This window comes from Malus domestica, chromosome 10 (genome assembly GCF_042453785.1).
Source record: "Malus domestica chromosome 10, GDT2T_hap1".
Taxonomy (NCBI): Eukaryota; Viridiplantae; Streptophyta; class Magnoliopsida; order Rosales; family Rosaceae; genus Malus; species Malus domestica.
The window spans coordinates 40,467,540-40,482,332 of NC_091670.1; the positions used below are offsets into that span (position 1 = coordinate 40,467,540).

General features: G+C 36.3%; 2 protein-coding genes across 2 annotated transcripts; one reads left to right on the forward strand and one right to left on the reverse strand.

The window, feature by feature from the left end:
- The first annotated feature begins 5,367 nt into the window (after nucleotides 1-5,367).
- LOC103446455 (protein STRUBBELIG-RECEPTOR FAMILY 3-like) lies at nucleotides 5,368-11,016 on the forward strand. Its single transcript, XM_070806513.1, has 17 exons — nucleotides 5,368-5,589; nucleotides 5,761-5,866; nucleotides 6,596-6,725; nucleotides 6,808-6,879; nucleotides 7,017-7,082; nucleotides 7,189-7,263; nucleotides 7,365-7,436; nucleotides 7,520-7,591; nucleotides 7,752-7,817; nucleotides 7,962-8,027; nucleotides 8,246-8,616; nucleotides 8,709-9,115; nucleotides 9,328-9,599; nucleotides 9,722-9,851; nucleotides 10,014-10,150; nucleotides 10,275-10,431; nucleotides 10,692-11,016. The coding sequence occupies exons 2-17, from the start codon at nucleotides 5,767-5,769 to the stop codon at nucleotides 10,752-10,754; spliced, it is 2,256 nt and encodes a 751-aa protein (XP_070662614.1). The 5' UTR covers nucleotides 5,368-5,589; nucleotides 5,761-5,766; the 3' UTR covers nucleotides 10,755-11,016.
- Nucleotides 11,017-12,979: 1,963 nt separating this feature from the next.
- LOC139188726 (uncharacterized) lies at nucleotides 12,980-13,414 on the reverse strand. The gene has a single exon (XM_070806413.1). It carries the CDS (start codon nucleotides 13,412-13,414, stop codon nucleotides 12,980-12,982), a length of 435 nt encoding a protein of 144 aa, XP_070662514.1.
- Between the last annotated feature and the right edge of the window lie 1,379 nt (nucleotides 13,415-14,793).

Consider the following 14,793-nt stretch of genomic DNA (forward strand, 5'->3'; position numbering starts at 1 on the left):
GACTCAATAAAATTAAGTTTGTTAAGCAGGAAATCCGAACTATTAAAATTTAATCTAACGATTACAAATAAAAAAATTTCTAAAAGTTTTAATAATTGTAATCATTTGATTAAATTTTAACAATCCGAATCCCCTACTCAATAGACTCAATATATTTGGATCCGGTTCCATAAATATGGTTCTTGTGATAATTGTCTCGTGATCTGTGGCTCATTATTTTAAATTTAGGGTGTAGAAAGTACTTTTAATAAAGTTTGCCTTTTGACAAAAAAAAGAAGAAGAAGTGCTTTATTAGAAATTGGAAATATTTATTAAAATTAATTGCTTCATTAAAAAATATTTCAAACGCTTTTACACCCACCTGATAATGTTTTATCAGACAAATACAGTCAGAAATGTTTTTATTATCAAGTGAGATTTATTACATCTTAAAATATTTTCACTTAAATTGCATTAGTTGCTTAATGTACCGGTAAAATGACATCTCATATATAAAATACTCTAATACGACAAGATTTGGACACTACTAAATCCTTGACCGAGAATTTAACAGCTAAATTTCAATGCGTAAGATACTCTTAAACAAATACCATATACATAAGCTACATCATTGAAAAATGAAAGAGATTCTTTCTAGATCTATACATTCAGAGTCCAGAGATCAAATGATTCAGGTCTTTAAATTTGATCATATGGTAAAAAAGTATTGTAATTTTAAATTTTTTTACTAACTTCTTTACTTTTAACCATTTAATTAAATTTTAAAAATCGAGATTATTTAATCTTTGGACTCCGAATGTATATATTCAAAGAATATCTCTTCCCGTTAAAAAATGGAAAGCTTTTTAATTAGATAGCGCCGCATGAAAAATGTTGTTATACAATTCCCAAGCGTCCATCATGTACATGGGAATGTGCAAGAAAGACAAATGCCATGTCCAATCAGTATGGGACTGTACCCTGCAGTTCCATGGCCAGACTACCACAAGCAATTGAATTTGGACTGGACCAACAAAGGTGGTGGGTAGGCGTCCTTGTAACTTGTAAATGTTCATACGGCTTTGAATATTCAAATAGGACCCCCGTAGATCATGAACCAGAAGGGTGGAACAACACTTTACTTCCCACGTACATTTCTTTATTTTTACTGTTATATTTAATAAGTTACATGAAAACAAACAACGAACGTGATCAAATATGAATTTGTAAGAGAAAATTCAGTATAGTACGCTCTAGAGTAGTTTATACATATTAGTACTAATATATTGACCGATGTTTTTAGTTATCCGATAAGGAATGCACACTCATTTACATTGCGTATAACTTTTATTTATACCTATGATTGAGATATCGAGGATAAATATCACCATGAAAGTAACACATGAGTATAATTTTAGGGATAAAATTTGTACTTAATCTTATCAGCACAACCAAGATGTTAATGTGGTATGCATGATGAATTATGAACCAGATGACATGTGACATACTAATTTGTGGACACTGTGATTGCCATGACAAATGAGAGAGAGACTATGAGATTAAGCAGACGAGGACATGCAGGAAAATGGACAGGTCATCTCCTCCTCCATTTTGCAAAACAGTTATGTGAGATCTGCAGTAAAACAGTGTGGGATGGATGTAAACTTGGCATATTAAAAAGTAAATGGATAGACAGAGTCGCGCAGAGAGCCACAGACAGAAACGTGTGATAAAAGAAGAAGCAAAGGATTTTGAAGAAACGTGGCTTCATGTGCATGTATTATTGTCCTCTGCAGAATTCACCTGCCTGCAGAAACGAGACCTAAACCCTAAACACAGAACCAGAAGTTGCAACTTGCATGCATACCAGAAAAAGCATGGTCCCTCCCACACCCGAACAAAATAATGCGCATATTTATTGGTATGTAAACAACTGTGGTTTTGTTTATTTATTTATGGCTGATTTTGCCATGCATACCAAAGGAGATATTCCGATTAAGAGAGAGCTTTCATGTTTGGTATGTTTGGGCTTGTCAATGTTGTCATGCGAAATAGCAAACAACTGTTGTGGTGAATTTAACATTGGGCTGGTTCGGCCTTGGAGGGAGTTTGGATCAACAAGAGATTGAAGAACATCACCAACCCACATCTAGTCTGAATGATTAATGAGTTATATGATTTTAGGGTTTGTTCATGGCAAATTCTTGGGTTTGTCGGTCGGGTCACGTAATTGTGCACCCCATACACAAACGTAAAGAAGGCCCCAGTATTGCATTTTCTCCTCTCTCTACTTTACTGTGGTTTTATTATTTTGAAGATTTGTTTAGGATAAATTCTAAAGTTTGCTTGTCGGACCACGTGATTGTGTAGTCACACATACATGTAAAAGGTTCAATATTATCTTTTTCTTCTTGTACCAACATAAGTTTTTATCCTTGTATTATACTTCAAGCGATCGAACTCTAAACTAATTACTCCACCCTCCCTCGCCACTTAGATTAACGCCAATGACTTGTTAACCTTCAATCGTTGGTGTGTGAACCTTCTTTTAAGAAACATATATAAATATACTATACTAATAAAACAATGCTCCAAGTTACGACTTCTGTCGTTGTTTATCTACTTGAATCAGCTAGACTACGAGCTGCTTCGAGACAAGTATGTCTGTGAAGTGTCTATTTCTTTGCTCGTCTCAGGGATAATAATCAAACTCTTGAGGAGAGAGAAAACTGACCTGTGAAAGGTGTAGCTACTTAAGTGCCATACAGGCTGTTGCTAATTAAGTTTTGCATAATCGGGTGCATTTTTATTCACCACTCTTAGATGCGCTGGTGATGCTCTCATCCTATTTATCACTGTTAAATGAGTTAACATTTCGAGATTAATTTGCGTCTATCTACTATAAGTATCTCGAAATTTAAATTCATCTAATGATGATAAATAGGATGGTGAACGTCACCATCACTTAAGAGTGATGAGCAAAAATATCGTTGCATAATCACATTTCAAGATGTGGAAGAATTCAATTATTTGCTCATTTCTGTGCAAAGCGTGATCTTGAAGCTTAATTATGTGGACCAAAGTTTGCTAAGTTACAATTACAAATGTACCATGCATACATTAAGATAAAGCTACTAATTATTCAAAGAGTACAATGATTGATTGCTGCGTGCTGTTTGTATCATTGATTAAAATTGATAAAGCATTGGTCAATATATATATATATATATATATAGAAGCATAAAGGGATTCCCTGCCTACAAGTCCAACTTTATCTAAAAATTACATTAAGCAACATTGGAAAGATTTTTCAGCCTACCGGACCACAGTACGTACGATACACAAAGTGTAATAATACAATTAGTTAGAAACTTGGAAAAAAAAAATTCAACCAATTGTATCATAACACTTGCCACTTGGTGTACTGCGCCGGTGTTCCCTTCACAACAAAAAAGTTCTCCAAACATTAGTTGGTCAAAACAATGTTTTTACCTTCTTGTACTCTAGTTCGAATTCTCTTCTCTCTACATTTAATGTAGTATAGAATAAAAATTGCTTGTCAAGAAAATAATTAATATTATAGATTTTTAAAATGACAAGGTTGGGCTTTTACTAATACTGATAATAGCTGAGTCTTAGTTGAGTCTTAGCTTGTAACTAAGTAAGATACTAAAGCAATTAGCTAGATGAAGAATTAGTTAAAGAGGTTGAGATACTCATTATCAACTCATTTGAGATCATATTAAGCACATTTGAAGCTATCGGATTAATAAAGCATAAATCCATCCTCCATTGATAAGTAGCAAATCGCAAGTACTCATTTCTCAAATTGCATGTGGTTCAATGTTTTAGGATTTTTACCCAAGCATTTCAAGTTAAAAACTCTCTCTCTTCTAAATTAGTAATAATTTTGAACTCTCCCCCTCCCTTATCAATAGTAAATCCTCACTTCTCAACTTCTATTGACAAAAACCTAAGTCTGATCGCTAATTATGGCACTCATCATGCATTGGTGCGTGCAGAGAGAAAATTATGGGTCTCGTCGTGATTGATATCTCATGTGGAAGTTGACGTGAGAATCACATGGGTCCTTTGCATGAATTGCATATAAATGGTTGGGATTTGGTGCAATATTATTAACCATCTTACAATAAATTATAAAACAATACGTTCTCTCACCAAGTTAACATCGCAGATTATATTGATATGGAAAATGCTCTTGAGATCATATCTTAAAGATTATATTTTGTAAATCAAATGATGTGGTGGTTAATAATTATATTTATTTTTAATGAATTAAAGAAATAATCAAACTATCAACCGTCACATCATGTAGTATAAAAATATAACTCTCTAACATCACCCAATTTATAATTATGCACGGTTGAGACAAAGCTTACCAAAATGAAATTTGAACTCCCAAGCTATTTAAATTATAAAATAACCATGTTGGTAAGGAGAATTATTGACCTACATTGTTATTAAATTCATATTTCTTAGAAATTAATCCACTACGTAATTAGTCCAAATATTGTCAAAAACCCTTTGGTAAATAGGATCGAGCATGTCGGTTTTTTTCCTTCCATCTTCTTTTTTCGTGTTTCTTTAGGAACCTAGTTTCCTATATTCAACCCATAGTGTACATGTAATAGGTCTTATGTGATATAAATGTACTTTAAATAGTAGGAAAATCGTAAGAGAGATTGTAAAGGAGAACAACAAGAGATTGATACATTTATTCACCATCAGAATTGTATATTTTTGCTAGTGAAATTTCTTAAACATCGTCAGACCTTGTTAATTTTCAATGTTGCTTGTATTTTGCTATTTTTTTCGTGTAGATTTTAATTGTTTAAATTTATCATAGTTTATAATATAATTGTTTTGATCAGAGCCGAATTCATATTTAAAAAGAAGAATTAGACTAAATTTACCTTGAGAACTGTGCTTTCTTTGTTTGTTTCAAAATTTCCAAACCTACAAACTTGTTAAGAAGAGAAACTTTTTAGTATGCCGAGAATATGACCCGATACACCAGGTAATATAACACAATTGGTTAAATTTATTTTTCAAATTTTAAACTAATTATATCGTAGCACTTGGTGTATCGAAAATACGACCAGCACACTGACGTTAAGAAGATAGAAAAATTTCATTGACTGAGCACAAAATTAGGTTATTTTGAGTATGAGTGGAGATCAACTTTTAAGAAAAAAAGAACAAGCGCGGGCACCTAACGGCAATATAATACAAGACAATGTCCAAGAAACAAAAACCCAAAGACTAAAAAGAAACGGTTCGATTTCTTTTTAAATTTTTGAAAAAATAAAAAACGCATCTTTGAAAAAGATACATATGAATATGATGTATACAGAGCACTCCCCTATGGCTTTTCTCGAAAAGACAGAGCTAACTGTTCAACTCACTGTCTCTTTGTTTCTTCTTCCTCAGCTGCTGCTGCTGCTACTTTCTTTTATCTCTCAAACCCCGTTAAAGACTTTATTTTTGTTCGCTAATCTCAAGTTATTAGCCAAATTTGAGTTCAGCTCTTCAGTTTTCAGCCCATGGAGTTTCTGAAAATTTGAACTTTTTAGCTGGGTTTTGAAATTTGTAACCTTTTGTACGAGTTGTGTTTTTGTGTTCAAGGGGTTTTCTGTTTGTTTCCTGAGAAAATAAAAGAAAATAAAGGCAGAAAAAAAGCTGGGTTTCGTGTTCAAGGGGTTTTCTGCTTATTTCCTGAGAAAGTAAGGAGATTAAAAGGTTGGGTTTTTCTTGGAGCAGCCTAAGATGGTTCGTGTGCGGTGGGAAATGCGCACGCAGTTGTTGATTGGGTTGATGCTGATTCTCACTGTGCCAGCTTCTGTTGCACTGACTGATTCTCAAGATGGTAAGTATGAAATTCTCAATTTCTGAGCTGAATTTATATGCTTTGGTAGTCATCTGTTTGTTTCTCGGGAAAATTTGAGCTAAGTAAACTGAAAGCAAAATACTTGAAAATATGATTTGGTGGTCCTCTGTTTGTTTATTGGGAAAATTTGAGCTGAATTGAAAGAAAAATACTTGGAATATGCTTTGATAGTCATCTGTTTATTTCTTGGGAAAAATTGAACTATACTGAGTGCAAAATGCTTGAACATATGCTGTGATAGTGATATGGTTGTTCCTCACGGATGGTGAATTTTTAAGCCTAACGTGTGGACACAAACATAGTGACATGGACATGTGGGACAACATACCGTTAAAACATGAAGAAAGTTAAGGTCCCACCATAAACCAATTGACGATACGAGGAGTAGCCCAAGTACTTAAAAGCATATGCAAAGTCCTTTCTTTTCGCAATGTGGGATTAACACTCTCAACAATTAGTCCTCTGTTTGTTTATCGGGAATCCTTTAACTCAACTGCGAGCAAAATACTTAGAATAGATTTTCCTTTTTTTGTTCTTTCTCATAATTTGCTGTTTCTGTGTTTATATTTCTTGAAGTCTTGGAGGTTTTTGCATTTCAATGGATGAAGATTCAAACTATTTAAAAACTGTGAACTTTACTCCTGATTTTTAATTGAGTTTGCGAACGTCATGCTCTGAATGATTATGTTGTGCGTTTTTGTCTTTCAGTTATCGCAATGAATAGTTTATTCGTTGCTCTAGGCTACCCTCCTCTTCCAGGGTGGCTTCTTGTTGGAGGAGACCCATGTGGGGATAACTGGCAAGGTGTTGGCTGCGTCTTCTCAAACATAACATCACTGTAGGTTGATTTCCTTCTTTTGTAAATAGTGCAAACTAATCTTTTAAGCCATATGTTCTGAACTATTTGTTTGGATTAACAGAAAGCTTAATGGAGCCAACTTGGGAGGACAGTTGGGTGATAGCTTGGCACTCTTCGGGTCCATCATAGAAATGTGAGTCTCATTTTCAATTTTCATCATCGTAAAGGGTGGACAAACTGTCTGGCAATGGCTGCTTGCATTCGCTTGTTTACATTTATGTACATATCTATGTGTAATCTTATGAAACTTTGTTCTATTTTATGGACCAGAGATTTCAGCAATAACCATATTGGAGGGAGTATTCCAACATCGTTTCCCCTGACAGTCAGGAATGTGTATGTCTGCACCCCAACTCGTTTTTGTTCGATTGTTTAGCTGTTTGTCTATCCTTTTGTGCATGTTTCCTTAACAAAGTTCTATCTTGTACTTCCCCTGCTTTAGTTCACTATCAAATAATCAGTTCAATGGAAGCATCCCAGGCGGCGGTTTGTCATCATCAGCACAGTTGTTGGAATTGTAAGATTCATTCAACAACTTCTTTTCTTGGTGTTGTATTGTTATTTAATATGCTGTCTTGTTCTCATTGCAATATGATTATATTTCTTATATTACTTCAGGTCGTTAGACAATAACCATCTTAGTGGAGAAATACCAGATGCCTTTCAACCGCTCACCATTTTGAATAGATTGTACGACTTTTTCATTCATTCAATCTGTTTTTCCTTTGTTTTACAATTCGTACTTTTGGTCATAACGATATATCATTGTGCAGGGATCTGTCTGGCAATAATTTAAGTGGTCAATTGTGCCCCTCATTGGCAAATTTGTCATCTCTTTCCACATTGTGAGTTATGATGGTGCTTGATATAAATTTTTGGTCCATTCAAGACAACTTAAGATTTTTGGATAGTGGTGTCCGACATTTTTTTATTTTCAGATTTCTCATCATCTATTTACTATCCGTGCATAATCTCTGCTAACTGTTAAGTATTTCTTGAATGCAGGCACTTACAGAACAATAACCTGGTTGGAACCCTTGATGTGTTACAGGATCTTCCCCTACAGGATTTGTAAATTCTTACATCCCTTATAACTTAAATTACTTTGTCTGATGGCTTTTTATTTGCATGTTTACCTTAAGTGGATTTCGTTTTAGTTCGCCAACCAATTCGCTGCTCTCTTCAGCAACTCAAAATTGTTATTTTCTGATGTAGGAACATTGAAAACAATTTATTCTCTGGGCCAATACCTCCAAAGTTGCTTGGCATTCCTAATTTCAGGTAAACCCGAGGGACTACAAAATTTCTGATGGAACCTTCCACAGAAAAACCATGCATGCTTATATTGTCATCACTTTCCGTCTCAGTGTATTCATGTTGAACGTTCATGTTGTTTCCTTTTTTCTTCATTCCTTTGTCAAACGCCCCCAGAAATTACTGAATGCACTATAGTTTACATCTCTTTCTACTTTTACTAATGCTGACACCTGTGGGTGCAGAAAAGATGGAAATCCTTTCAATACTACTATTATTCCATCACCTCTACCACCAGCACCTTCGTTTGTAGCCGGGGCACCTACTTCTTCTCAACTACCTTGGCAACAGGCTAATGGTCCTTCTTCGCCAGCAATGCTAACTACTGCTAGAACTAGGAAATTTTTTACAACTAAGACAGTGATGTGGATTGCTATTGGGGGGATTGGGATTCTAGTAGTTATTGTACTAATTTTATGTCTTCTAGTAAGATGTTTCAAAGGAAGGAGACGGAGCAAGGAAGAAAAGAAGCATGAGATTAGTGCATATAAGATCCCTAAAGTGAATAAGAATTACAGTGAATCGTCACTTCAGGAAGGTGGTCAAATGGAGAAGGGTAACTTAATTTCTATTAGTTTTACTAAAACATAAGTTTCTCTGTTTACATTATATATAAAAGAAAGGTAACTTTCTGAACTTCTTTTACAGTCCCAAAAGAGGCAGTTATGAAACCACTGGATGACTATGGAGTGGACAGCAACAGAGTGGTTGCAGTTCCAAAGCCACAAAAAGAAAAAAATATAGAGGTGGAAAGTTCTGCAGAAAGTTCGATACATAAGAAGGATCATTCAATTGACATGACAGACGTGAGTGCAGAATTTTTGCCACGACCACCCCCTCCCCCATTTTTCCTTGCCAACAAGGACACTGGAAATTTGGTTGGGCCTGCTAGAGTAACTGCAAGCAGGATTCCCATGAAATCGCCGGACCTAAGCTCTGTACAAGTGTTTACTGTTGGATCACTTCAGCAATATACTAATAGCTTCTCTGAAGAAAATTATATTGGAGCAGGCATGCTTGGCAGTGTTTATAGGGTTACGCTTCCTGACCAAAAGGTACGATTCCTTTGATTTTACGTTAACTTATCTTCTGGAACTACGAACTGGTCATTTGGTCGTGTGGCTTATTTTTCCTTCTACTGTAGACTCTGTTTGTTCTTTGGCAGTTGGGGTGATGATGCTGGTTTCTTGATTGCTTTGTTTGGCTTCCTCATTTCTTATGTCTCTGCCCTGGCATCTAACCCCTCACTTTTTAATTTTTTTTGTAGATTTTGGCGGTCAAGAAACTGGACAGTACAGCATGCACACAGCAGAGCGATGATGAATTTCTTGATTTAGTGTCTAATATCTCTAAAGCAAAACATGCTAATATCGTGAAACTAGTGGGTTACTGTGCTGAGCATGGCCAACGGCTACTTGTGTATGAGTATTGCAGAAACGGGACTCTCCATGATGCACTGCATACTGATGATGAAATCCATCATAAGCTTACATGGAGTGTGCGCATCCGCGTTGCACTTGGAGCTGCAAGAGCTCTTGAGTAAGTAGAGCAATGACTCAAAACCAAAATCTCTGTACTTTATTATTTTTGACATGTGCACTTGTGCAAAAGAGCTGGCCTTCCACCTAGGTTATTAATCTTATCTTTTACTTTTGGTATAGGTATTTGCATGAGGCCTGTCAGCCACCCATTGTGCACCATAATTTCAGGTCTGCCAATCTTCTCCTTGATGAAGAGCTTGAAGTACGTGTCTCGGACTGTGGTTTAGCTCCTCTGATATTGTCTCCCTCAGTAAGTCTTGTAACGTTCTGGTTTGAAACCTTGATATTATACTTGCAAGTAATAAGCTGACTTGTTGGGTGGAGCCAACTGACTGTTGGAGATAAGAGTGCAATTTAAGCTATATATAGAGTTGGCTTAATCTATAGCTGATTTGTGTTCGTTGACTCTCAGATGTCTGGGCACCTCCTCACTACTTATGGTTCTGCTGCCCCGGAATTTGACTCAGGAAGTTATACTCACCAAAGTGATGTCTACAGCTTTGGGGTTGTAATGTTGGAGCTCCTTACAGGGAGGAAGGCCTATGACAGGTTGGCAATTACATCAAGAACTAATATGCGTGTTTCTCGCACCTTTCACTGTTAAGTATGTTTGCCTCAGCTGAACTTAGCTATCATTCACAATTTTGTCTTCTCCTGTTATTAAAAAATCTAGGTCACGGCCTCGTGGGGAGCAGTATTTGGTTAGATGGGCGGTTCCGAAGCTTCATGACATTGATGCATTATCAAGGATGGTTGACCCCTCTCTAAATGGAGCATATACAATGAAGTCTTTATCCCGTTTTGCTGATATCATTTCCTCCTGCGTACAAGTGAGTTTCTTCGTCCCTTTTTCCTCCCACCAACTTTTTGTGTTCTTGCTAGACGTGCTTCAGGAATATAAAACTTAAGAAAACGTACCACTGAAGTGTTTACGCAGAAGTTTTGTGCGTGTTTTGTTACGTATCCTGTTCACATCGGAAGCAACGTATTATTTTCCTCAAAGCAACACTTCAATGTTAAATATTTTCAAGGACTCCTTGGTGTTCCGTTAAGCGATAAATTCACCTTATATCCAATCTTTCTTGCACAGAGGGAGCCAGAATTCCGGCCACGAATATCTGAAATTGTCCAGGAACTCCTACAAATGGTGTAATCAGAGCCTCCAACCTCCAGCAATCAATCAATTGAGGATAAAATCTTAACCGGAAAACGTTTCAAGTCAGGTGGTGAGCTTGCCCGAGCTGCAAGTTAGGTCTGAAAGGGACTTTGGAGTTGTGTGACGGGTGAAGCCGCAGCAGCATACTCTAGACCTCTTTTGACATAATTTAGTGTACTCATTTGTTTTCTCTTATCAATGGGAAGGTGCTGCTAATGTAATTTATTTATTTATTTATTTTTAACAATTTCTGTGTGAATCGTGGATTGAAAAATCGCTGCGACCAAAATTTCGGAAAATCAGGTCCGACAATGAAAATGGGGGGTTACAGCTTTCAGGAGGCAGATTCTTTGCCCTCCCAGTTCCTGTGCCCTTCTATTTATGTGGTCACGGTTAAGCTACGTCAACATTTTATATTATTAATTTTTTTTGTCTTATTCTCTATAAAAAAAATATAAAATATTGACGTGATTTAACCATGATTACATAAAACGGGAGGGCACGGGGGGTGGAAAGGCAGAGAATCTGCCTCCTTTCATGAAATGTAGCCGAAATTCTTTATAAAAACTGATATTTACGAATTTAAGCGTTAAATTATGGCTATTAATGATAAAAACTCGTACTCATTTCATAGTGGATTGATTTCCCACCAGCTATTCATTTATACGAGCCTGGATATCCCATTAATTTAGATGAATTTGATGGTTCAAGCATTTCGTGACACCGGACGTGGCCGAACCATATTCGATGGGAGGAGCGAAGATTGATTTCCCACCAGCTATTCATTTATACGAGCCTGGATATATCCCATTAAGTTAGATGAATTTGATGGTTCAAGCATTTCGTGACACCGGACGTGGCCGAACCATATTCGATGGGAGGAGCGAATGTGTCCCTTTTTATCTTAGTAAATGGGCATGGGTTAATCCAAACCCACTTGTTTTGCCCAATGCCCATCCTTATTGTTCGGCCTTGGATATGTCTTCGTTCAATATGATTGTGGATCGATTAAGGAACGCATCTCGGTCAAAAGCTTCCCGTCATGAGTGCAATACTTAGAGGACCGGGCCGGATGCACGACTTAATTGAATTAGGCTGGATACACCACTTAGGAAATCTGACAAGGATGCATCCAAGGAAGAAAATATCGGTAATATCGGAAATATCGGTAGTCTGAAAACACGGAAATATCGATGGAAATATCGGGATAATATCGATATCGATAAAAATTACATGGAAACCACGGAAATTGTAAGAAAAACTTGGAAATTTTTATTGAAACTTTACAGGATGTTTATTTAGTCAATTATCTATTAGTTTATCACAAAAAATTGGAAGGAAATGCATTGCATGATGGATTTAACTGATTTAAGTTGATTATATAGCGAGCTGGCAAACATTGTAAGTGTAGAAAATATGTAGTAATTAATGAAATAAGTTTAAACACACCATAATCATTTATATATAATGAATTAGTACAATATTTTACACTTTATACATTGTATGGTAAGATACATGAGTGACTTAGTATCACATAGAGTGAACGTGGTGAGTAGTTCAAAAGTAGATACTTGAAAAGAAATTAATCAAATTTTAGTATGATGTAATTATTTGGACTTGATTTAAAATAGAAATTTATCATATATAATATATGTAACTGAAAAAAAAATAATCAAATTTTAATATGATGTAATTATTTGGACTTGATTTAAAATAGAAATTTATCATATAGAATATATGTAACTGAAAAAAAAATAATCAAATTTTAATATGATATAATTATTTGGACTTGATTTAAAATAGAAATTTATCATATAGAATATATGTAACTGAAAAAAAAATTAATCAAATTTTAATATGATGTAATTATTTGGACTTGATTTCTCTTTATACATATATTCTTCTTCCTATTTTCTAGTATTTCAGTTTAGTAAGTGATTTTAAATTTCGGAGACGAAATTCTTTTAAGAGGGGTAGATTGTTACACCCACCCCAATTTAAATTGTATTTTCACTAAGTTTGAGTTTATCTTGCTTTTAAAATTATTTTTAGATCTTAATAGGTGTGCCCAGGGGGCCCACCTTGCTTTTGTGTCCCCGTCTCTCTTTTCTCTCAGATCTCTCTTTTCCCTCACTCTCTCATCTCTACCGTGCTCTCTCTCTGCACTCTCTCCTTCTCCCCGTGAACCAACCCACACGCCACACCCTCACTTCCACACCACTTCAACGGCGACACCTCCTCATCGCTCTCTGCACTCTCTGCACTCTCTCATTCTCCCCGTGAACAACCCTCATTCTCCCTCTTCGCCCTCTCTGCACTCTCTGCACTCTCTGCATCTCTGCACTCTTTCCTTCTCCCCGTGAACAACCCACACCCTCACTTCCACACCACATCAACGGCGACACCACCTCATCGCCATCTCCGTCTCTACGTCTCTGTCTCTGCCTCGGTCTCTCCGTCTCCGTCTCTCCGTCTTCGTCTCTGCCTCGGTCTCTCCGTCTCCGTCTCTCCCTCGGTCTCTCTCTCTGCCTCGGTCTCTCCGTCTCCGTCTCTCCCTCGGTCTCTCCGTCTCCGTCTCTCCCTCGGTCTCTCCGTCTTCGTCTCTCCCTCGATCTGGTTTCTGGATCCTTCTTCTTCGATCTGGTTTCTGGATCCATCTTCTTCGATCTGGTTTCTGGATCCCTTTCTCACCTCCCGGCGGCGGCGACAACGACGAATATCGCGATAATATCGCTAATATCGGTAATATCGCGATATTAGCGATATTATCGCGATATTTTAAAGATATTTTATTTTTACTAAAAAAAATATCGCCGGGTCAAAAAAACGATATTATCGGCGATATTTCGCCGATAATATCGATATTTAATTCCTTGGATGCATCAGACCCTCCACGGATAAAATAAAAGAACTTTAATGAAAAGTTCTTGATACTGTTTATTTTAATGAAAAATCACATTTTTATACTAAAAAGTTAATTTTGGTACTATTCACTTTACCCTTTATTTTGTCCTTATCGTTAAAACTCAAAGTTTTCAAGTCTTTTTCATTAGTTTTCCTATAAAATAACTTACAATTACCAAAACACTAACCGATTAGGACATCTCTCATATGGGGTGGGCAAGACCATTGTGCGGTCTAAAATATATAAGGAAAACTAACGAAAAGTCCAAACAAAACTTTAGTTTTAATGAAAAATGACAAATAAAGGTGTAGTAATAGTACCAGGGAAAGGTAAAAATGTGATTTTTCGTTAAAAGTGAACCATACCGGAAGTGTTTTGTTAAAACTCACTAAATATATGGACTTGCACGGGAAAACTAGGAATTAGAAATAAGCCCAAAACTGAAATAGGTCTGTAACGCCGTTGCACTATTCCAAACCCTAGCTAGAATTTATGCATTGTATGGGTGCATATCATTCTTTGCCTTTTTATACAAGGCAGTCAGCTAGGCCTCATTGTCCTATCTTGCGTCGCCTTCATAGAATTCATGCTTGCAAGACCTCAAGGCCGAGGCAAAACGTAAACAACATAGACCATCTTATCAAAAAGAAGACAAATTAATTACACATCACTGACTTGAGATTTTATTGCCATTCCTGACTTGAGATTTTATTGCCATTCCTGTTTTCTGGCACTTAAAAGTCAGTACCATTGATCATTAGAAAACCAAAAAGGTTAAGAATATCAGAAGTACTCCAAGTTAAAGCAATAAGTTAATTACCTGATTTGCACACCATCGACTGCCAGTTTTCGAGCCAAGTGTTTAACAGGCAATTCGTGACTTGTTTCCCGTTTTTGCATGCATGGACTCGTAGATGATCGATTCTGGGGCGTCAGATTTTGACGTGGGTTCCCGCATGATTTCTAGAATCGGGGATACATAACATAGCTACTTGACAAAAAAGGGACAAGATCCCACCCTAAGGAAGAAATCTTCACCTTTCCTAAACTAGGGTTGTACTAGAGTGAAAAACAAGTATTGCCCTAATTCAAACTCTTCACGTTCAGTGTGTACTGTTATAATAAGAGACT

What these genes read in the sequence shown, in the direction of transcription:
- LOC103446455 (XM_070806513.1), top strand. Translation starts at nt 5,767, where the DNA reads ATGGTTCGTGTGCGGTGGGAAATGCGCACGCAGTTGTTGATTGGGTTG. An exon ending in CCCCTGACAGTCAGGAATGT is followed by an intron (nt 7,083 to 7,188) that starts GTATGTCTGCAC and finishes CCCCTGCTTTAG; the next exon opens with TTCACTATCAAATAATCAGT. An exon ending in CTTGGCATTCCTAATTTCAG is followed by an intron (nt 8,028 to 8,245) that starts GTAAACCCGAGG and finishes CTGTGGGTGCAG; the next exon opens with AAAAGATGGAAATCCTTTCA.
- LOC139188726 (XM_070806413.1), bottom strand. Translation starts at nt 13,414, where the DNA reads ATGGATCCAGAAACCAGATCGAAGAAGAAGGATCCAGAAACCAGATCG.